Consider the following 23,390-nt stretch of genomic DNA (forward strand, 5'->3'; position numbering starts at 1 on the left):
TGCCGTTGGGTGATGGGTCTCCCTGGAGGGATTTTCACAGTGTGGAAATCTTCTTTTGTCTTCCACCATAGCCTCGATGGAAGCTCCTGTGGGTTCCTAAACCCACCAAACCTGAGAACGGATCTGGACTCCATGACTCTCTCTCTGGCCAAGTCTTTCATCTGTTACCTGGGGATCAGAGTACCTCACTGGTTCTACAGTTCTTTGGAGTCCAAGTGAAAGAAAGCACCTAACATAGTATTTAACACATAGTAGGTGCTCAAGAAAAGCAATGCCCGTTCCCTGTTCCCGAAGCTTTGTGGATCACACCTTTTGATGGCATGGGTTGCCTTTTGGATGCTATATTACATTTTGCAGAATACAGTAAGCAATGGGATTTCTTGGATTTTCTATGGTGTTGTGAACAGTGAACTGCTGTGACCCACCCATGCCCCACAATCACATCAGACATGGTTAGGTTGTGTTTTGTTTTCAATTTTAGTGATTCCGGCAGCAAAAATTCCTACTGGAAGGGGCACCATAGAATTCTACAGCCAGAGATCGCTAGTTAGATTATAGCTTTCCAATTGCTGCTGACATTTCCCTCCCATATTCTGGAGAGTGCCTTTCTCCTTTACCTACCTGCCTCTGAGTTTTAAGCCAATGCCAGGACTTCCCCTCCCCACTCCCAGCCCTCCCCACTGCCCATAAACAGAGGCCTGTGGAAGGCAAGGGGTCCCAGGAAAGTGGTCCTCAAACTGTGCGATCTCTGTACTTTTGCATGCATGATAAACCCCCTGGAAGGCAAATTTAAAACTTCTATTTATGTTTATCTTAATTTTTCAAATATTTAATATCTGGATGGACACAAGTGACCCTCATACAGTCTGTTTGCCAGAGGGTCAAGGTTCACAAATGCTAATGTTTATTATTTGGGAAATTTCAAATATTTACATGCCTAGACTTATTTGTTCTTTCCAGAACCTCTGTGGGTGATAAAAACCTTTGCTACAGGTTTGCTCAAGAGTGGTTGGCAGCAGAGGGCTGCAAAGTGCTGCACGGAGGCTGGAGGACCCAAGTTCTAGCCCCGGTTCTACAACTAAGTAGCTGGAACCACGGGCACGAATCACCTCCCCGGGCCTCAGATTCCTCATCGGTACAGGAGAAGCTTGGACTGGTTGACAGATAGGCGAGGCCCCTTCTAGCTCTAAAATTGTAGGATTTGGAATGTGAATATAGAAGCATTCTGCCTGTTCCTGACCTTTTTTTCCTTTGTAGTTGGTTTAAACACCTTTACTTTTTTCCCATAAGGTACCAATCTGTTACTCAAGTGGTCCTTACTGTACTTCTTCATTATAGGCTTCCTTTTTAGTTAGCCTGTTAAATCCCCTATGTGCCTTCTCTGGCACCAGCTGTCTTTCTTCTCCTTTTTTTAAATTAAAAAAAAAAATTTTTTTTTAATGTTTATTTGTTTATGAGAGAGAGAGAGCGCACCAGACAGAGTGTGAGCGGGGGAGGGGCAGAGAGAGAGGGAGACACAGAATCTGAAGCAGGCTCCAGGAACCGTCAGCACAGAGCCCGACGCGGGGCTCAAACTCACAGACCATGAGATCATGCTCTGAGCCACACGCCCCAGGGCAACAACTGTCTTCTGTTCTGCTGCAGTAGATTCCTATTCTCAGAATCTGGGTTCAGACCATTCACATATCGTGCAATTACACTTCACTTGAGTATCACGAAACTTTAAAAATTCTGTATTTCATTATTGAATCCTGTCTCTGCTATTATCTTATCAGCCCAATGAGACGACAGTTTTCCAGTTTTCTTGGAACATCAGATATCCAGTCAGAGCACCATTCCTGGCTCCCAGTGTTCACTTGCTACTGGTGACAACTTACTATTATTAACAACTTAGCACTTGTGTTGGGCCAGACAGTGTAATATGAATTCTCCATGCATTATCTTACTTAATGCCCTCAAAAGCCCCCAGTAGTAGCTACTGTTATTATCCCCATTTTATAGAAAAAGAAACTGAGGCTTAAAGATTGGTAGGCTTACAGTGCTGCTTTTACTAAATATCCTTGAAACACTTAACTTCTTTAAAAGTCCTCTTAGGCCTAAATGTCCATCAACTGATGAATGGATAAAAAAATTGTGGTTTGTATACACAATGGAGTACTACGTGGCAATGAGAAAGAATGAAATATGGCCCTTTGTAGCAATGTGGATGGAACTGGAGAGTGTGATGCTAAGTGAGATAAGCCATACAGAGAAAGACAGATACCATATGTTTTCACTCTTATGTGGATCCTGAGAAACTTGACAGAAACCCATGGGGGAGGGGAAGGGAAAAAAATGAGGTTAGAGTGGGAGAGAGCCAAAGCATAAGAGACTCTTAAAAACTGAGAACAAACTGAGGGTTGATGGGGGGTGGGAGGGAGGGGAGGGTGGGTGATGGGCATTGAGGAGGGCACCTTTTGGGATGAGCACTGGGTGTTGTATGGAAACCAATTTGACAATAAACTTCATATATTGAAAAATAAAATAAAATAAAATAAAATAAAATAAAATAAAATAAAATAAAATAAATAAAAGTCCTCTTAGTAGTAGGGGGTACTAAGACCTCTATTCTGTTAGAATGTCTTCCCCTCAGAAAGTCGGTTTTCTCTTTCTCTCTGCCTTTCTTTACCTCCCTTCTCAATTTCTGTAGTTTTAAAAATCTGAAGAAGGGGTCTGGGTGGCTCAGTCAGTTAAGTGTCAGACTCTTGATCTCAGCGCAGGTCTTGGTCTCAGGGTCATGAGTTCAAATCCCACATTGGGCTCCACGCTGGGCATGAAGCCTACTCAAAAAACCATAAATAAAGATCTGAAGAAAAAGAAATTTGTATTTGCTTGCAGTCAAGCCTTTAGTAAGGATTTTAGGGGATCAGAGGAGGACAAAGTCTACCTGCGGGTGGCCTCCCCCAAACCTGGAAGGACACCATAACCAGGGTCCGGATGAGCTCAGAGTGAAGCTGGATTGATCTCCCAGATTGGTTTTATTGCAAATTCATCCCCATGACTTGCTTACCGAACTGACAGTGAGGGTGCACAGCAGGTAGGTGGTAAGCCCCTTGGAAATTCTGGGGGCAAGGGACACATAAATACAAGATGAAATCTGTCTCTGCTCCTCCTTGCTGCACAGACACCCACACCCTTGTGCTGGCCTTGGACAGTCCCGGGTGTGGCTTCTGAGAGGTAGGCTGATAACAGAGCTTCAGGAGACCACAGCCTGCTTTGCTGTTTACCCTGGGGCTTTTAATTCTCCTCACCCCCTCCTAAATTCCATCAGCCCAGCTCCATTGATCCTTTCCTGAAGTCCAAGGTGTGGGTCTTGAAAAGAAATGGCAGGGTGAGTTATATGTCCTCTGCCAAGTGATGAAATGGAGCGAGACACGGGACTGAGTATTTTACCTTCACACCTGGAGCTGTTCCGAGCCTTCAGCACCCTTGATGATGCTGATCCTCGATGTTGATCGTGTCTGCTCAGGAGGCCCACAGAACCCTCCTCTCCTATCAGCCTGCTTCTCTGTGGCCCGAGATCTCTCTGGATCTAGTAAACATGCCTTGTTTATACCCGAAAAGCTGCTAGAGCAATGCCTTTTGGCTGCATTTTGCCCTAGAGCAACATGGCATCAGTGTGCCATAGATCAGGCAAGCAGAGGGTCCAGTTGTGCCCATGCCAAAAACAGAAGATTCTTGGAAGGCACTTCTCACTTCTGTACTTTGTTGTTCAGTGTTGGCTTGTGACTGTGGTGCTCAGGGGGTGCCCATCACCCCTGACCTCAACTTCTGGACTTAGTAGTCCCATGGCTAATCCATGACAAAGGCTGCCCGTGTCCCTGAGACACCCCTGATCACATTCCAGATCCTTCTCTTAGCACATCCTGAAATAGCACCCCTAAGTAGGAGATGACATATTAACACCTTACCTTTGTGCCTCCACTTAAAATCCTACTCATTATACCCTTTTGGTGTTTCCACACGGACTTTAAAAACATATAGGTAGGGACACCTGGATGGCTCAGTCGGTTCACTGTCTGACTCTTGATTTGGGCTCAGGTCATGATCCCAGGGTCAGGGGCTTGAGCCCTGCATCTAGCTCTGTGCTGAGCATGGAGCCTGCTTAGGATTTTCTCTCTCTCTCTGTCTCTCTCTCTCTCTCTCTCTGTCTCTCTCTCTCTGCCCCTCTCCCTCATTCACACACTCTCTCTCTCCAAAATAAAAAAAATATGTATACATATATGTAAGAAAAGAATTCCCTCAACCTTTTTGTAAATTGAATTCTCCCATTCAGATATGCCCAAACAGTTCATTTTCCAGAAAATTAAATAATATTGAAACATAAAGTCAGTTATCTTAGGTTGTCGTGCCACCACCATTTTGTGTGAAATAAATAATGCATCTTTTGCAATCAGTATAGAAAGATGCTGTAAACGATAGTGAGTTCTGGGAGACTATTTTTAATCTGAATGATATCAACTCTGCTATAGTCTGCTGGTAAGTCTCTGCATATTTATTTTTCCTCAGAACAACACTTAAATTAGGATTTCTTTCTTTCATGGTACAGAGCAATAGTTCATTTTATGTGTCAAGAAATTGTTCAGTTGCCCCCCCCCCTTTTATTTCCATAATTTTCAGACCCAAAATCGGGACACCTAGTCTGATAAGATTTTTTCTTGGTTTATTAATGAAAACCCTGTCTGTAGAGGTACAAACCCTAGATCATGTTTAGGTATTGAATAGATGGCCTTAATTGTGGAGAATAAAATTCCAAGAAACTGACCTTGCCCAAGGTCACAGAGGTAGAGCTTGTCCTTAAGCTCAAGTCCGTTGATTCTAATCAACGGCTGAATTACTGAGAGGAATTGCATTCCCAACCTTTGTACTCGAAAACGGAGTGTTGACACCAAGGTCCCAGAAATGACTGGTAAGTGCTTGAGGATGTTGTCACGCTGGCAGACCCACAGCTGCAAAGAAAGACTGACATCAGTGTGAATCTTTATCGTTTGTTTGATTGAAGTATAGTGACAGAAGTCATACCAGCATTTGTCTTATGAAGGGATTTCAACCTTTTGATTCATTTTATTCTGTAGCATGAAATGTACTCATCCTGTGGTCAAGATTAGCCTTTTTTCCCTTGCTGGATGACAACGGACAATTAAGGAGAGCTGTCTTTAGGGGCAACTTCTCTTCCCTTTGATCACCAAGGTGGGGGCAATAGGAAAGCTTTGGAAACTTCTTTCTTCCTTGGGGCAGACTCTGGTCTCAGAACCCCTATGTCCCCCACTGATAGTCGCCACAGTGACATACACCTAGTCCTGAGATGAGCCACCAGGCACTGCCCTACATGCTGGGGACGTGGCAGGGAACAGATGGGCTCCCAACGCTGATTCCATGGCACTGAGCTTTCTCTGACTTGTGCAGGGCCCTGTTAGAGCCAGGCTGCTTGCTCTGCGGGCTCCCAGATGCTGGGCTTTGCACAAGGTGTCCTCCATACCAGTTATAGGTGTCTGTTTCACGTGCAGCTGAAAGCTGTTGCAGCATGGACAGTAATAAAGCAATTACTGTTTCCAACAGCCGCTTACCTTATTATAAGAAGCAGTAGGTATGATGGTTAAACGCAAAGAATCGAGAGCCTGATGGCCTGGGATTGAAGCCCAGCTGTTGCAGCTGGGCAAGATACTTAACCTCTCTGTGCTTCAGTTTCCCTGCCTGGTAAGGTGGTGGGGATCAAATAAATGATCATGTATAAAATATTCAAAACAATGCTGGTAGGTAATGAGAAGTAACGGTTGTGTGAGAAGAAAAATGTTCTCCCAAAGCAGAGAGAGCCACCATTCTAGATTTCCTAGAGGCTGAGAGGCAAAAAGAGCAGTGCTGGTAATACTAGGAAGTGCTTCCCTAAAGAGAAAGGATAAATTGCAGGTGCCCAAGAGAGAATTACCTCCTCCACCTCACGATGAGCCCTCACCCTGGGGGACCACTAAAATGTCCCACGTGTGGTTTGGAGGGTTTTCTGAGGAAAGGAGACTGGAGGAGGGGTCTTAGGACCCCTGATGAAAAGTGCAGGACATTCGGTAGAGTAGTTTCTACTTGTGAAAACAAAACCTAAGCTCTCACCTACTATCCAAAAGGGAATCTGGTCTTGCCATTGGAGATTTTCCACAACAGAGAACAATACATCTGGGAAATAGAAGGGCAGCCGTTTAAATTCTGTTTGGCTAGACTTAAAATTAGTGGGAGAGGATCCAGAGAGAATGGCAGCCAGTTCCCCATGTATGGAACATGGCACCATGATAAACGATGAGATGGGTATGGACAACCCCACAGTGTGAATTTTATTTTATTTTTAAGTTTATTTGTTTATTTTGGAAGAGAGAGAGAGAGAGACAGAGAGAGAGAGACAGGGAGAGAGAGAGGTAGTGAGTGCAAGGGAGGGGCAGAGAGGGGGAGGGAGGGAGAGAATCCCTAGCAGTCTCTGCACTGTTAGGGCAGAGCCCAACGTGGGGCTTGAACTCACAAACCGGGAGATCATGACCTGAAACTTAACCTTGAGAGTCTTAACCCACTGAGCCACCCAGGTGCGCCCCAAAGTGTGTATTTTAAATTGAACGTCTTCATCATTATTTTAACACATACAGAAGAAATAAAGCTAGCACCCCAAACTAGTGATTTTATGGAGATGATTGTTTAGGATTTAGTCAAATTAAAAAGGGTAGTTCATAGAAAAATTTGAAGCATGGTTCTGGTGGAACTTGGGTAATGAAAAGTTGTGAAAGTAGCTAAGGGTTTAGGAAGCCCTGGAGTATAGCATCTGTGAATAAAGGTCACAACTCATTGTAATCCCTCCAAGGTCGATGTATGGGGGTGGGGCGGGAGAGGGGCAGGGACCTTCCTGCTTCAAATGGTCTTAACACTGAAGGAACGTTTAGGTTGAAAGAGATACAAATCAGAACATGCCTTTATAAATCGAAGAGGAAATTACCTTGCTGTTGCAAACATTTTCATAACAAAGCCTCTAGGACTGGGCAGTCATCAACCCACTAGTAAAACTACCATGTAGTTCCTGGAATGACATTGATACATGGTATGATGCTTCCAGAATGATCTAAATCTTTATAATATTTTATATCTTTGACGGTAATAAACAGTGACTTTATATTTGTAAAGGGCATAGGATGGTGACTGGCCCCTTATAAGTGTTATGTGCCATAAGTCATCAAGCCAAAAGATGCTGCTGGTTGAAACAGAGTCATCATTATTTTATTTTTCCACTTTAAAAGAACCCAGAAAACAATGGAACACCTGGGTGGCTCAGATAGTTAAGTTTTGGACTCTTGATTTCAGCTCAGGTTATGATCTTGTCGTTCGTGGGACTGAGCCCTGCGTTGGGCTCCAAGCTGACAGAGCAGGGCCTGCTTGGGATTCTCTCTCTCTCTCTCTCTCTCTCTCTCTTTCTCTGCCCCTCCCCAACTCTTGTGCACGTATCACGTGCACCCGCACCCTGTCTCTTTCAAAATAACCATTTAAAAAAATAAATAAAAATTAAAAAAAATTTAAAACCCAGAAGATAAAACCCACAGCCAGTTAAGCTGTGACACGATGCTGATTATAAAGACACATCCTGGGGCACCTAGCTGGCTCAGCTGGTCAAGCGCGAGACTGTTGATCTTGGGGTCGTGTGTTAGAACCCCAGGTTGAGGATAAAGACTACCTAAAAATAAAGAGACACATCCTAATTTCAGAATATTAGACTATGAAAAAATGCATCTTGGAATTGATGAACTGTATTAACTATTCATTTAAAACATCTTCGATTGTTCCTTAATAAGAAAATAGTCCTTTGGAAGCAACATTTCAGGCCGACTAAATAAAAGAAAGGCCATTTCTTTTCCTGCTGGCGGCCTATTGCTGTTTAATGAAGAGTTGGGGTGTTGGCAGCTCAGTCAGAGAAGCGTGCGCCTCTTGATCTCAAGCCCCAAACTGGGTGTAGAGATTACTAATAAACAAACAAACAAACAAACTTTAATAAAAATAAAGAAGAGTTTACTATGGCTGCAACATGGAGTAGATGGCAAGAATTGGAGGTCTGAGCTGGCATGGAATAACAAAATATGGAACACAGTGTCTGTGTGTGTGTGTGTGTGTGTGTGTATTTCATTTCACTTCACAAAGTGCTTTCATATCCCTTATTTGATATTTTTTCACTAAAAACAGATGTGTGTGTGTGTGTGTGTGTGTGTGTACATTTTATAAATATATGCTCAGTGGAAAAATAAAGCCATACAGAAAGGACACTTAGAAATATAACACCTGCAGCATTTTAACAACCATATTTCTGTACAGAGATATTTTATATAAAAATATCACATATACATTTAAAACCGAATTGGGCACTTTACCAACTCTTATTTTTTTACAAACCTTTTTCCCCTCCCCCACTCAATGTTGTCTGCCTGGTGTGCACCATCCACAATTTGCCCCCTGATCACGTCATCATGTAAAACCAACTCTACCTAGAGGCATTGGGGGTTGGTGTCATTGTCAGTCTTATTTGATCTTCGAGATCTTCATGGCAACCCCTGCGGGCAGTGTAATGTCAGGAACCTCCTTCTATTGAGCAGTCAGCTCGGAGGCCCAAGAGGCTTAGCGATTCATGAGAGATATGTGGGTAAGTAGCACAGGATACTGGCTGGGAGGGCTTGTCTTTGAAGGCTGCCCATGACTTTTCTGAGATCAAGGTGGTCACAGATACAGCCATGCAACCCGAGATAGACCCAGTTCATGCCTCATGTTCCAGCTTTATTATTAACAACACTCCCTTCTGCACTCAGAGTGGCCCTGTTTGGATGATAAATTATGTCTGCTCTAGTCACTTCCAGAAGGTTGACTCAGGCCAACCCTGGCTAGAGACCGCTGGACCTAGTGATCCTGGAGCCAGCATCTATCGACATTTGACCTTGACGACGGTATTGGAAGTGAATTGTGGTGTAGCAGAAAGAACAAAGAAAAGGAAGTCAGCCCTGGCGCTTTGTCACAGAGATTAACCGATACCATGTATGTGGAAATGTTATACAAATTCTGAACTCTTGGTTAGGTCACATATACTTAATATGAATGAAACCAATGAGCATATCTTCTGTACTCTTTGAGGGCTGCCCATACTTTATGTCCCAAACCCCCAGTGTACCGTCCTTTCACCCCTCCAAGCAACTTGGTACATTATAATCCTAGGACTCACTTTACCACTTGTAAAATACTGACAAGGGATTATAGTGTTCATAACAGCAGGGCTGTGAGAATTAAATGAGATCATGTGAGAATATCACGTCTTTATGTGTTCAGTAAATGTAAGTTCCACTTACCCCAAGCGTTGAGGGAATGAGAGTATTTGTTGGCTATAGACTGCCTCAGCCCCACCCCACCCCCCACTCTTCCAGAAACACTTCTTTGCACTCTGTTTACTGCAGTTCAACATACCCACACATGCTTGCTTCAAACATACATGTTCACATTACTAAAATAGTGGTGGTGGGGGGGGGGGTCTAAATTCCATGAAGTTGAAACCAATTGCAAGCCCAGTGTGGGTTTACAGTGCCCAGCTCAGAGGAAAAAATATTTCGGGTCGATGTTTTTTCCATCATTTGCAATAGAAGTGTTTCATTCCAGTCAAATAGCAGAACTGCAAAAGGTAGAAATCCTAGACAGTCAATTAAAAGATTAAAGTACAACAGAGAGCTCTGTTCCTTTCCTGTTATGACTCACTAGGACAGAAAAATCCCATTAAAAAAACAAGTCCCGTTGAACAACAGGCCGGAGCATTACCCATTGTCCATTGTGCACAATAAGAATATGGTTTATCTGCTGGTTAGGGTAACACACTTGAAACATTGAGGGTATTCGAGTCCCAATTTTTTTTTGGAAATCAGATCTGCTGTCCTGTTGTGCTCATGGACCAGCTAACCATCACAGATGTGACAATATCTTGTCATCCAGGCAACATCTCTCAACCTACTTTTCAAATCTGGAAGCAGCACAGAACCCAGGCTTACAATGATGATCCCAGTTTGGGGAGAGCCCCATCAACACCCAACCCCACCTCCAGAAAATTCTCGAATATAGTGGCATCATTTTCCACATTTCTAATCATTTTGTTATTTTACCAACACATGCATAATAGGGTTAACAAACAAAACAAAACTGAACTGCAGAAAAGTTTAAAATGGAAAGTAGAAGTCACCCTTGTCCCAAAAACCAGAGGCTTTCTTCCCAATGGAAACTTGTGTATTTTTCAAGAAAAGAAACACAAGTCTTTTAAAAAATTTAGGCAAATGCAGTCATTCTGTACTTCAATCCACATATAGGTTGCTATTTACATGAAAGTGGGTATTTGAAGATCTATGTCACCATGAGCAGATTCCTTTTGTTTTATTTTATTTTATTAAAAAGATTTTAATGTTTATTTATTTTTGAGAGAGAGAGAGAGAGAGAGAGAGAGAGAGAGAGAGAGGCAGAGTGTGAGCAGGGGAGGGGCAGAGAGAGGAGACACAGAATCTGAAGCAGGCTCCAGGCTCTGAGCTGTCAGCATAGAGCCTGACGTGGGGCTCGAACCCATGAACCATGAGATCATGACCTGAGCCAAAGTTAGATGCTTAGCCGACTGAGCCACTCAGGCACCCCAGCAGATTCCTTTTAATGACTGCCAGAACTCCTTTGTAGGGGCTGCCATATTCTCTTCCGGCCCCGAATCATGTGCCCACTTTCTCCATCACGAACTTTGCGACCTTGTGACAGCAAGCAGGCCTGTACGTACATCATAGCATACATACTTGGTATATCTTGAGGTAAATTCCTAAAAATAATTGCTGGAACGAACAGAGTGTGAGTTTTATTTTTATTTAAGTCACTGTTTATATATTGGTCTGTGTGACTAGAATTTTGATACCTGTTCCCACATTGCTCTCTAAAAATACTGTGCAGGATACTCTTCCTGGAAGAGTAGAAGGTATTTATGATCACCCCCTCCCAGCCAGGCCCTGCCCAACACTAGGCCTATTGTATTTACACAGCACATTTAATGGCCTCCCTTTTCTGGGTGTCTGAAGGGAGTTGCAGACTGTAGTTACCCAGTATATGGTCTCCTCCTCTCTCCTGGATGAACCAAAGAAGAAAAATGCTCACTGACACACTGGTGAGAATGTCTGCAGCACCATGGCTGTGGCAGGCAAGGGCTACCCCGGGGCTGACTGAAGGTAGGGTTTCAGGCTAGAATAATCCCTGCCTTTGTGACCTGCCTTACCTTTGCTCTTCCTGGTCTCCACCCTGGTAAACACACACCACTTAGTGACACTCCACATTTTACAGAGAGAGAGTCAGCGAGCAGGCTTCTTCCTCTGGGTGAGGGACTCCTATGTCTTGGTGCCGCGTCCTAAATGTGAGGAACAAACCAGGCCATTATGTGAACGTGGATATACTCCACTTCCTAGAACTTGTGTGTGAATCCACTGCTTTTTTTTTTTTTTAATTATTTTGAGAGAGAGAGAGAGAGAGAGCGCGCGCGCGCATGCGTGAATGTGAGCAGGGGGAGGGGCACAGGAAAAGGGAAAGAGAATCCCAAGCAGGCTCCATGTTGTCAGCGCGGAATCTTGAGATCATGTCATGAACTGTGAGATCGTGACCTGAGCCGAAATCAGAAGTTGGGTGTTTAAACAACTGAGCCACCCAGGCTCCCCTCCATTGCTTTTTAATAAACTGAACCATCATTAGAAACCAAATATGGGCCCAAGAAAGTCTGCGCTCAATCCTTATCTAATGGGAAATATCTCACTCATAATTTATAATAATTGTCAGGGCAAACAGTAACTTTTATCATCATCATCATCATTATTTTTGTTTTTATTTCCTAGCTGGCATATCAGCAGCTACATTCCTTCCTTTGTACAATGACACCACACTCTGCAAGGACTGTTGCAAGTGTAATTGCTAGGTACCCCTACTTGTTTAAAATATTCCTGTTTTTAGTACGGGAACAAAAAGAAGTTGCCCACCCAAAAAGAAGCCAACAGAAGAGAAGGAAGTTGACTCCTGTTGAGGGCATATCCTGACAAGCCAGGAGTTTGCCATCTGAGGAAAATGGCCCTCCTCAAACAGATCGGGAAGCCCCCATCGCTGTGCTTCCTCCTCCCAGCACGCATGGCGGCCAGTCCTGCCCATTCCCTCCCAGTCAGGAGTGGGAGGAAGAAGCAAAGGGGTCAAGGTTATTTGCGCCAGAAACACAATTCATGGTCTTGCAATCGTAGCACCGTAGTTTGTGGTCTGAAGGTCACTTTCAGCCTCTGCTTCTGGGAACATTGTCTAGGATTGTAAAATGATAATCATTTCCCACTGTGTTCCCCGCTTGTTCCCTGTCCACAGCTATGTTCCAAGAAAGACATCTAGAAAAGTCATGCTATGATTAAACTCTGATGTCCCTGTAGATAAACAGAAAACAGTTTTCTGTTCCACTGTGGGGAACTTTCAATCTTCCCTGGGGTAGGGTGAGAGCCCATGCATCCATGTTTGCTTTCCAGTTTCCCTGATAAAGTTCTCACCCTGTGTTAGAACTGCCCAGACCGGCCCTACCCCAGCCCTAGCCCAACCCTAGCACAGCTTTCATTTACCTATCAGGTGCGTTCTGGTCTTGTCCTTGACAATCCAAGCAGGTCAGTTGTCCCCCCAAGGTTCTGATTGCTCCCACCCTTTCCAGCTACCATTCCTCCCTCCCTCTACCTCCTCTGAATTTTTTTTGGGGGGGGGGTAGGGCAGGGAGGCAGTTATGGGGGAAGAGGAAGGAGAAAGGCATAGTAAGGTGGGGGGGTGTTAAAGACAGAAAAGTTACAGTTAGAGACCTTGGGCAATTTACAGTTTTTTCATCAGTAAAATAGAGATGATAATATACAGTATGGGAGATGATTGTGAAAGTTAAATGGGTTCACATATCATTGCCTGGGGGAAGAAGGGACACAGAGGTGAAGGGGGGGGGGAAAGGTATTTGTGACCAAATGGATATAGGAAATACATCAAATAAAAAATAACTTGAGTGTTTTAGTCTTTGATACTAAGAGAAAGTCGTCATTAACAAAGATTATAGGTCTTTTTAATGATGAAATCAGTTTTGGAGACAGTCTATCCTTCTGTGGCCATCTTAAACTTAACAGGTGGAAATATCCAGTCAAGTCACTGGGGAGGCCATGTGGAGAAACCGTGATGTCTGAATGAGTTCATAATCATAGAGAGTTGGGTTCACTCATTGCCTTTACTGTAAACTAATTGGGAAGTCAGTTTGTGTCTACATAGCATGGGAATGTCAACCCCTCTCTCGTAGAGTTGATTGCAGTAGTAAGAGGAGCGGCCACCACAAATCAGATGGCTGATTGCTTTGCTTCTGGTAACTGCCCAGTCTCATTGTTGGTTCCTTACCCTTTTATAGGTAGAGGTCTGGAGACCCAGACATGGGACTCTTCAGTGTCAAGGGATGTTTGAGACTATGAGAGTCAATGAACTCCACAAGGAGCCCTGTTTTACTGAGGAATAACTGCCATCAGAAGGAGGACACTGCCTCTGAAATGGGACAGACCTAGCCATCTGTCTCTCTGCAGTGAGACAGAAAAGACAGTTGGATTAGATACAAAGGCCAACTTGGGTTACCTTGAGAAGGCAGTTTCTGTGGAACAGTACCAACACATACACTATGACACAGAACCCGTCCACTTCTTGTCCTTTGCAGAAGTTAAATAACAGCTTGTTACTACCCCTTCTGTATTATTAAACTGTGCTTACATTTTTCAAAAAGAAAATAAAATTTTTGGCCTCTTTTAAGTAGGTGAATATTTATTGGGGTTAAAAGGAAACAAACATACCTAACAGTTAGTTACTCTGAGGCCTTAGTTTTCTATGCAGAATAATTTTTGTGAGTGCCCAGAAGAATGATCAAGAAAAGAAGGGAGGGCAGAGGCAGGGCAGGAGTGGCCGGGAATCTTCATGTGGTTGGAAGTAGACTGTGGCCATTTGATTGAGATCTAGTGAGTCATGCTGCAGCCAGTGCCTTTTCTCTCTTTCTGCTTTGCCACAAGGGGAAGAAGGTGTGGTGAGGTCTGTGGTAGTTTTGTAGAACTGATGCTGCATGTGGTTCTGCAAAAGCCAAATATATCCTATAAACAGTCCCTCTGTAAGGCAACATGGATGCTAAGGCTTCCAGAGGTCTTTTCTGGAGCTTGAGCCCATGGCACTGGTACACCTTTCCTATGGTAGGTCTTTCCTGGCTGGTTTTCAAACCTGCTTTTGCCGGAGCCTCTTAGAATTGCTCTTATGAAGGACCCATGACTCCTACAGAGAAAACGTTTCACAATTTTTATTTATTTTTTAATGTTTATTTATTTTTGAGGGAGAGAGAGAGAGCACAAGCGAGGAGGAGCAGAGAGAGGGAAATGGAGAATCCCAGGCAGGCTCAGCACTGCCAGCACAGAGACTGATGTGGGGCTCACGCTCATGAGTTGTGAGGTCCTGAACTGAACAGAAATCAAGAGTCAGACGTTTAACTGACTGAGCCACCCAGGTGCCCCAAATTATACAATTTTTAAAAGTGAAATTTAAAATGGTATTTATCTGGTTTCCTTCCACCTCCCTTCTCTTGAAGAACCTTTTCTCATTCCAGTTTTGACATCTGAACATGTGGCCTTTCTAGATAACCCTTATTCAGAATTTTTCTCTCCTTTATCTAAACTCCCCAAAAAGCGAACTCCCAGGAAGGGGGCAGGAACTGTCTCACTCAGGTCAATGCTCACCACACTTATGCAGCACATGACATCTTCAGTAGGATGCATGAAGGTTGTGAAGGGAAGGAAGGATCTTCTAGTATCTTGTCATGTCTCATTTGCCATTATCTCATATGTATTAGATTCTTGCCCTAGTGAATGTAGATTATAATGGATAGCCCTCCTTGTCTTGTCTTCTCTGGCAATTCAACATATTTTAGATCCACTACCAATGGCACCTTCTCCAGGAAATTATTTCTGTCTTTCCTCGGACCAAAAAGTCTTCCACCTTCCTGACACACCCATTTGACATGTGTTTACATATTGACTGTTGCGTGAATTACTTCCGTCAATTGCTAGGTGTCCTTCAATGGACATGAGGTTCCCAAGTGCAATCACCGTGGTGCTCCCATCTGCAGGACTTGGCACATAGCTAAACATATGGGGGATCCCACTACAGAAGTGCCGAGTGAAAGAAGTCCTGCAGGCCACAGGGTGTTCAGAGGCCACCCCTGGTGTTATGTTGTAAACCCAGTAAACCTACAAGGGCTATAGCTTCATCTCTCCAAGGAGGCCACGGGGCTGGATGAGGTCCTCCTGTCCACAGCACGTTCTATAATCACGTTCAGGCTGTCTTATCCATTTCCTTGTTTATATAGCAGTGATCAGCCATCAAAACGTAGCTTATCTAGGGGGGCCCGAGTGACTCAGTTAGTTGAGTGTTCAGCTCAGGTCATGATCTCACAGTTCATAGGTTCGAGCCCCGCATCTAGCTCTGTGCTGAAGCTTGGAGCCTGGAGCCTGGAGCCTGCTTCAGATTCTGTGTCTCCCTCTCTCTCTGCCCCTCCCCCGCTGGTGCGCTTGCTCTCCCTCTCTCACTCAAAAATAAATGAACATTAAAAAAAAATTTTTTTTTTAATGTAGCTTATCTTCTGAATCTTGGAGGCCAATATTACAATGACAGTGATAAGTTTTTGGAGGGAGAATGATTTAGATGATTTGAGAAATTACGACAATATGACCTAGCCATTGTGTGATACATATTGCTTCTGCTTCTGAGCTCTGTCATATAATTTGCAAAACAAATCCAGAAAGTTTCTCTTCCATTGCTTATTTTATTGTTACTTCTACAAAACGATAAGGTTGAGGAATTATTGGAGACTATTGAATCACTTATTGTGTTATACTCTAGATACTCTTTGGCACTTGATGTGTGTTTTTTTTATTCAATCCTTACAGCGACTCTATGGAGTGGGTCTTAATTTCTCCCATTTTACAAATGAGAAAAGAGAAGCTTCCATGATACAGTGAGCCTAGATGACTTTTCCCCACTTCTCTTAGTTTGTAGGTGGCCAGCCTGCAATGTGAATCCAGAGCTATTGCTAAAAAATCTTTGTTCTGCTCGTTCTGCTTCATTTGATATGAAGAAGATATGGGAACTTAGTGATTTTTTTTTTTTTTACACTGGGAGAAAATAAACCATCCTAAGAACTGTGTCTTTTATGTTCACAGGGAAGCAAAGGTGCCTACCGGTACCACTGGCAGAGCCACAATGTTAAGCACAGTGGTGTGGATGACATGGTCCTGCTCTCCAAGATCACAGAGAATGCCATCGTGGAGAATCTAAAGAAGAGATACATGGATGACTACATTTTTGTATCCTTTATGAGCTTCTTTGGGCTTTTCTGAGTAAGATGACCATATCCCCAGGAAAAGGTGGCTGGTTCCTAGGGTGAGAAGATCCGTCTGAAATTCTGAATGGACACGAGGTCCTCGAGTCATTTTCACCATTTCAGAACGCGGTTTTGTTCTTTTCTGCCCCTTCGTTGAGGTTGTGGGAAGGGCACAGGTGACGCTAAATCATCTTCCTGGCATTTCACAAAATAAAGATGCAGCCAGTATTCGTCTGTTTCAATCGATGGCACTGTACCTTTGACGTGCTTTAGCCAGGCGCGTGGCATCTAAAACCTCTGCCGTTCCTAGGGAAAGTCCAGGTCTGCAGAGAATTCTGTCCATAGATCTCCTTAATTACAAAGCAGACAGTTCAGTCCGGACCTAAAAGGTTTTAAAAAGATTGCCTCATGCAAAAAATATGCAATTTTGCCAGTTTTTCTGCATTCTTATGTTTACTAATGGAAACATGAGATGGGAAGATCAACTATTGAAAATGCCTGACATTCTTGCGTTGTTCTTTATGTTTCAATTTTAGCTTGCCAGATGCCATTTTTTATAGGGCTTTAAAAAATTCAGAATGGAAATTTGATTTAAATGTGTGTTGGCTTCATTATACACAGAGAACTGTGATATTTGCCTAAGTTCCTACAGGATTCGATGTTGTTTGGTGCAACTGTACAAACATCTCTTCATGAAACGTTTGGAGAGTTGGTTGTATATGTGTAAAGATCGGTGGAAATCTATATGACAGCACCAGAAGGTTCAACTGTGGTGCACTTGGTGACTTCTGAAGCCATGGTGTTACGGAGGACCAGTGATGGGGGAGTGTTTACGCCTGCTGTTGCATACATTTTAGATTTTAACCCCCAAAGCTTGAGGAGGTATAGATTTCTGTAGCTTCTGTTTGTTATTTATACCACTCGTGTGACTATTAGTTAAAAACATCCATACATATGCAACAATACTTTTGCAGGGATTGCTTGTCTCCTCATCGGTGAGTGGGGAGTTCAACGCACCAGGTCTTTAACCAGCAGTACTAATGAACAAAACTATTCCGAGACACTTGGATGGCTCTGACGATACTGGGCCATTTCTTATTTACCATAGGAAATCTTACCAAATGTCTGGATCGTTAAAACCCTAAACCCCTGCTCTTTAAGGATTAGCAGATATATTTGGATTCGTTAGCTACGTTAATAATAGCATCTTGATGGGAGAGGCAGCCTACCGCCTGCAAATGAAATCTGCCCACTGCCCATTTTGTAACAGAGGTCTTCTTGGAATGTAGCCGCGCTCATGCTTTTACTTATTGTCTGTGCCTGCTTTCGTGCTACAAAGGCAGAGGCGAGCGGTTGCACCAGGACCATATGACCTAAAATAATTACTTTCTGGCCCTTTAGAGAAAACAGTTTGCTGACTGCTAGACATGTCTGCAGAGTTTGCTTTAATTGTATGGAAGCAGTTGTATTCAGTGGGAAGTTTTCATTTTATTTGGTCAAAAAATTGACATATGCTGACTTTAATCTGGGCTTATCATCATGATAACACTTCTGTGTGCAAGTCCCGTGCCCCCTGAGAACTGGCAGGTGATTAAGAGTTGGGTGCAGGACGTGGTTCTGGACTGCCTGGCTTCGAACCTTACTCCGCATGGGCCTGGTGACCTGATGCGAGTTTTGGGATCTGTGTGCCTTGATTTCCTCACCTGTGAAATGGGGGTGGTAATGAAATCTCCCACCTGAGCATAATGAAATCTCCCAGATGAGCCTATTGTAGGGCTAAATGAAATAATGAACGCAGTAAGTAACAGAAAGCCTTAGTTATTACCATATACTAAGGCAAGTGTGTATGTTCCTTCCGTATTTCTGAGTTATGTTCCAAAAATTCAACTTTAAAGTTGCTTATTGAAAATTCAAATGCATTTTACCATAGAAAGTGTTTTAAATGGGAGATTGGTTTATCGACAAGCCCATTAAAGGAGAATTTCCACTGAATATAGTTCAGCAAATTATTTTCCATGTTCTTAGTACATGAGCTTAGCTTATTATGTTATTTACATAGAAACATGGTTGTTTGAAAAGCTGAGTAAGAAAAAAAATGATGTTAGTGGTTATCAGCAGTCAGTCCATTGTCAAACTGGACAGACTCACCCTTCTCCGTATAAAGATCATTTACCCCTAAAACACCAGAAACTCTTTGAGGATGGGAATTTTGTTTCATATATCTTCTAAAAATAAAAACAAAAACTCTTTAAAGCAATACGTTCATTTAACATGACTTATAAAATGCAGTCAACCAGAAAGGAGATTGTCATCTATAATCCCACCATAACCTCTTGGTGTATAATTTTCAACTTAACATATATATTAACATATATCTGCATGTCTAACATATAAATGTGTGTGTGTGTGTATGCATGCTTTCTTGTTAATTTTAACAGAAATACCATCATCTTGCCTCATATATTTCTTAGTTTCCTGCATAATTCTTGGCATGGTGCATTGTATTAAGTATTCATTGAAAATCTGTTAACTATCAAGACTTGCTTTTTATATTCAGACAGCAGAATTTTTAAATGACTCACACAGAGGGGGCTGATTACAAGCCTTTGAATTGATGTCTTTGAATCAATGGCTGACTAATCGTGTGTTCTACCAAGGAAATGAGTTAGTTGACCATTAATGGCTTCGTGTTTTAGAAATCTCTACCCACTCAATACACGAGAAACTCAGCATCCGTGTGCTTTCCATCAAGAGCACAGAGCAGCTTTCGACTTTGAGGAAGCTTGAGGATTCTTTTGGATGTTTATGACGTCATAGCAAGTGTCTAACTGCAGATCTTTTCCTCTGTTAAGTGATAAAAGCATCGTTTATCAGTTCAGTGCTATGGGAATATTATTATGATAGAGTAACATTATTTTAAATAAGAGGATTTCTTCCCTCTCTCTCCTAAGCTTAATAGTTAAGGCAAGAAGAGATTCAATTTCATGTTAAGTTATAAAATTGCTTCTTTTGCCTCCTCTACATCTAATACCAGCACATTGTTTTGTATTGAAGGTCAGCGTTTGGAACAATCAATCGTTAATGCATTCAGGCTGAATGCACATTTCTTTGTTCTACATTAGGAAAAAAAAATCTACTTAGAAAATGCAAACACTGTTTACCAATAAAACCCCATAATTTTCAGCTATTTATCCTAAGACAAGGAAGGTTTAATTTACCATCCGTTTTTTTCCTGAATGTTGCCACACTTCTTAAAATTACATTCTAAAATATATGAGGAAAACACCGCAATATTCGCTCTTGTGCTTGGCGAGACATCATTTATAGCCACTTCGCTGATGAAAATAGTTCCTGTGCAAAGCGCTCCCCGCTCATTTGCTCCAACTTTCTCCCAACTTGTTTTTACTCAAAGACCACACTCAAGTGTGTTTGGCATTTTCAGCCCTTGAATTGGTTGAGACTTTTATGTCAGAGCAACTGGAGCCCAAGGCAGTGCAGTAGTTCCGAGGTTTGGCCCTTGGCAGTCAGCTCACACGGAGGGGGCTGTGTGCTGCGGTGACAGCCTGCTGCGGTGACAGCATGCTGCGGTGACATGGATGTTGGTCTGGTGGCCGGAGCCAGAGGCTCAAGTTCCACGTATGTGGCTTCAGGAAGTCACCTCACCTCCCTGTTCTCTTCAGTGATATATCCAGGGAAGTCAACTAGATCAGTGTGGGTGGTTTTGCAAATTCACTTGCTATTAAAAAAAATTTTTTTTAAGTTAAAACTCAACTTTGTCTGTAAGACCCTTAAAAAAAAACTTACAGAACCTGTGCTATCATCACATTTCATAAAAAAAAAGAATATTTTAGGGGGCACCTGGCTGTCTCAGCCAGTAAGACATGTGACCCTTGATCCCAAGGTCATGAATTTGAATCCCATGTTGGGTATAGAGATTACTTAAAAATAAAGTTAATAAAAAAAAAAAGAATGTTTTAACACCCCAGAAGTAGAAAGGAAATTATCTACAAGTAAAAAACAATCCTATATAGTCAATGTATTGAGCTTCATAAAAGATTCAAGGCATGTTTGTCTTTCTGTCATCCTTGCTGCAGAACAGTGAAAACTCATGGATCCACAAGTGTTTGGAAACCAATCAATTAAAGATCTATTGGGTCTCATCTGTCTTGTACATTCTGTTGGATAAGAGGATGTTTATTTTATTTTTGTCTGGTTAGTATGTGTGTGTATATAGTATCATAGCCTCATGTCTCCATACATTTTAAAAATTAACCTTGGGCCACACCTTCACAACCATAAATTATGTGGGTGGAGACAGGTTACATTCTGATTCTGCTGAGCAGCTTTTTCCAAAGGCACACCTGAATTATGTAGTAGAGAGTGGGAGTGAGTATTTGAGTTGTCTGGGAAAGGGCCCCACCTAGTAGGAGACCTGTGATCTCAGAGAAGCAGCTGGGGTCTCTGCAGACCAGGTGAAAAGCAGGGCAGGCCATCAGATAAACAAATTAGGCCAAATTCACACCTGGAATAACTAAATTATGTTTGTTTTCTTCAAATACTAAATTCATTCTCTTCTCTTAATTCTTTTGATTTAGTTAAGTTTGTGGCTACTTAGCCAGGCCTGACCTGCATTATTCATCTCAAACCAAACTTTATTTTTCAGGAATCCTCCCAAATAATATTGACCTTGAGAGCCCTACTGGAAGAGTGAGGGAATAGCTATAGTTTTCCCTCTTCTACTGCGTCACTGATTCAGGATTGGCCTAGAATGATCCGAAAGAGGGTTTTTTTGTGTGTCTTCTTCTTTTTTTATGTTTTATCTATTTTTGAGAGAGAGAGACAGAGTGCGAGCAGGGGAGAGACAGAGAGACAAGGAGACACAGACTCTGAATTAGGCTCCAGGCTCTGAGCTGTCAGCACAGAGCCCGACATGGGGCTCAAACCCACAAACTGTGAGATCATGACCTGAGCTGAAGTTGGTCACTTAACCAACTGAGCCATCCTGGCACCCCTTTCTGTGTCTTCGTACCAGAATTTATGTACACTACTTAGTGAAAATCAAGACATTCTAGGATGTCTTTTCACATAGCTTATTATTGAGAGTAAAAAAAGTATTGGTTCCTATAGGAGCTCTCATGCAGCCCAATACATGTTTATCAGATGGCCAAGGGCTTGGGTAGGAAGGGGTTGGTGGGGAGCTGATATTTTTAGCTTATGTCCTCAGGCTGCTCTTTCTTCTTTGTGTGTAGTGCCGATCCGTCCAGGACAGGTTGCATTCACAGCATTCCTTTTACAACTAAGGGAAGGCTCACCTTCCGCCATGCACAGATCGTACATACTTGGTCAAGTTTGTTTTCACCTTGAGTTAAATGTAGATCTAGACATCTCCTCTTCTGAAATGAGGATGGTGGTAGCAGTGCTGTATTTCTTGAAAATTGGGTTTACCATAAGGATTACTATATTTTGGGGGCACCTGGGTGGCTCAGTCGGTTAGTCCTCTGACTCCTGATTTCAGCTCAGGTTGTGGTCTCACAGTTCATGGGTTTGTGAGTTTGAGCTCTGTGTGGGGCTCCACACTGGTGGTGCAGAGCCTGCTTGGGTTTCTCTCTGTCTCTCTGTCTCTCTGTCTCTCTGTCTCTCTCTCTCCTTCTCTCCCCCCCTCCCCCTCCCACCCCAGATAAATAAATAAACTTAAAAAAAAAAAAAAGAATTACTATATTTGTTTAGCATGAGACTCAGAATGAAGGCCAAACCACATTCACTGAGTTTTGATTTAGTTCCTACCATGTGGAAAGGATACTTAAAAAAAAAAAAAAAATCAACTAAGGGTTATATAATTTCGAGTCCCCAAAGAATCACAGAATCTAAAGTTATAAGAGATCATAGAGCGCTCTAACTGAACCCCCATCCATCCTGCATGAAATTCTTGTGCTACCAACTTAGGATTGCCAGATAAAATACAGGATGTATGGTTAAACTTGAGTTTGAGATAAGTAACAAATTACTTTTTAGTATAAATGTGTCTGAAGAATTGCTTGGGGCATGCCTATTGAGGAGGAAATATATATACATATGTAAAACAAATTATTCGTTGTTTATCTGAACTTCAAATTTAACTGGGTGTTTGTATTTTATTTATTGTATCTGGCAATGCTACCAGTAGTAATAACAATATTAACAATAGCAACAATACTTGCTAACTTAGAAAAACATTATAGCTTATTGATTAAGATTGTGTACTCTAGAACCAGACTGCCTGGGTTTGAATCATAGCTCTGCCACTTACTAGCTTGTGACTTTGAGCAAGTTTTTAAATTTCTCTATGCCTCAGTTTCCTCATTGTAAAATAGGAGTGAAAGAGTGATAGGGTTGTTGTTAGGAGTTTAATTAGTACTGTGTAAGTGTAAATGTGTTTGTGTTCGATCAGTGTTCATATTACCAACGCTTACTGGCTCTTCGTTACAACATCATGGGCATTTCTTATCTGCTTAATAATTTTAATAATAAATCAATCTGTTCTCAGTTTTGCCTCAAAAACAAGTAGACAGCTAGTAATCTGTCATTGGCCTCACCTGGCTTTGGCACTTGGAACCACATTTGCTCTCGGCCATTCTTCCATGATTCTTTAGTGATTTTCAGTTAGGATTTCACCATTTCATTCCCTTTTGCTCTTAGTGCCAAGAATTGCCCTCTGAGTAGTACTGGTTGCATCTGGGTGTGCTCTTAAAACAGCCCTGTCTTCTCTCCTACTCTTTCATGGTCAGCCCTTTCAAGCCTGAAGATCTTTCTGGTCAGTGAAAAGGGGAGCAGAATGGCAATGGAATCTTTCCATATGTTCACCTTCACATGTAAATACTAATTTTCAAATATTATCTGATCTTTCCCACACTTGGCTCATTTGTGT

At 42.4% G+C, this 23,390-nt stretch overlaps 1 protein-coding gene across 1 annotated transcript in view; it reads left to right on the forward strand.

The window, feature by feature from the left end:
- Positions 1-23,390, forward strand: part of MYO1E (myosin IE) — a 211,906-nt gene that overhangs the window by 66,341 nt on the left and 122,175 nt on the right. The window contains exon 2 of the mRNA XM_027067382.2: positions 16,326-16,469. Within this exon, the coding sequence (XP_026923183.1) occupies positions 16,326-16,469 (144 nt within the window). The remainder of the gene's footprint in view (positions 1-16,325; positions 16,470-23,390) is intronic.

The sequence above is a fragment of the Acinonyx jubatus genome, chromosome B3, assembly GCF_027475565.1.
Source record: "Acinonyx jubatus isolate Ajub_Pintada_27869175 chromosome B3, VMU_Ajub_asm_v1.0, whole genome shotgun sequence".
Classification (NCBI taxonomy): Eukaryota; Metazoa; Chordata; class Mammalia; order Carnivora; family Felidae; genus Acinonyx; species Acinonyx jubatus.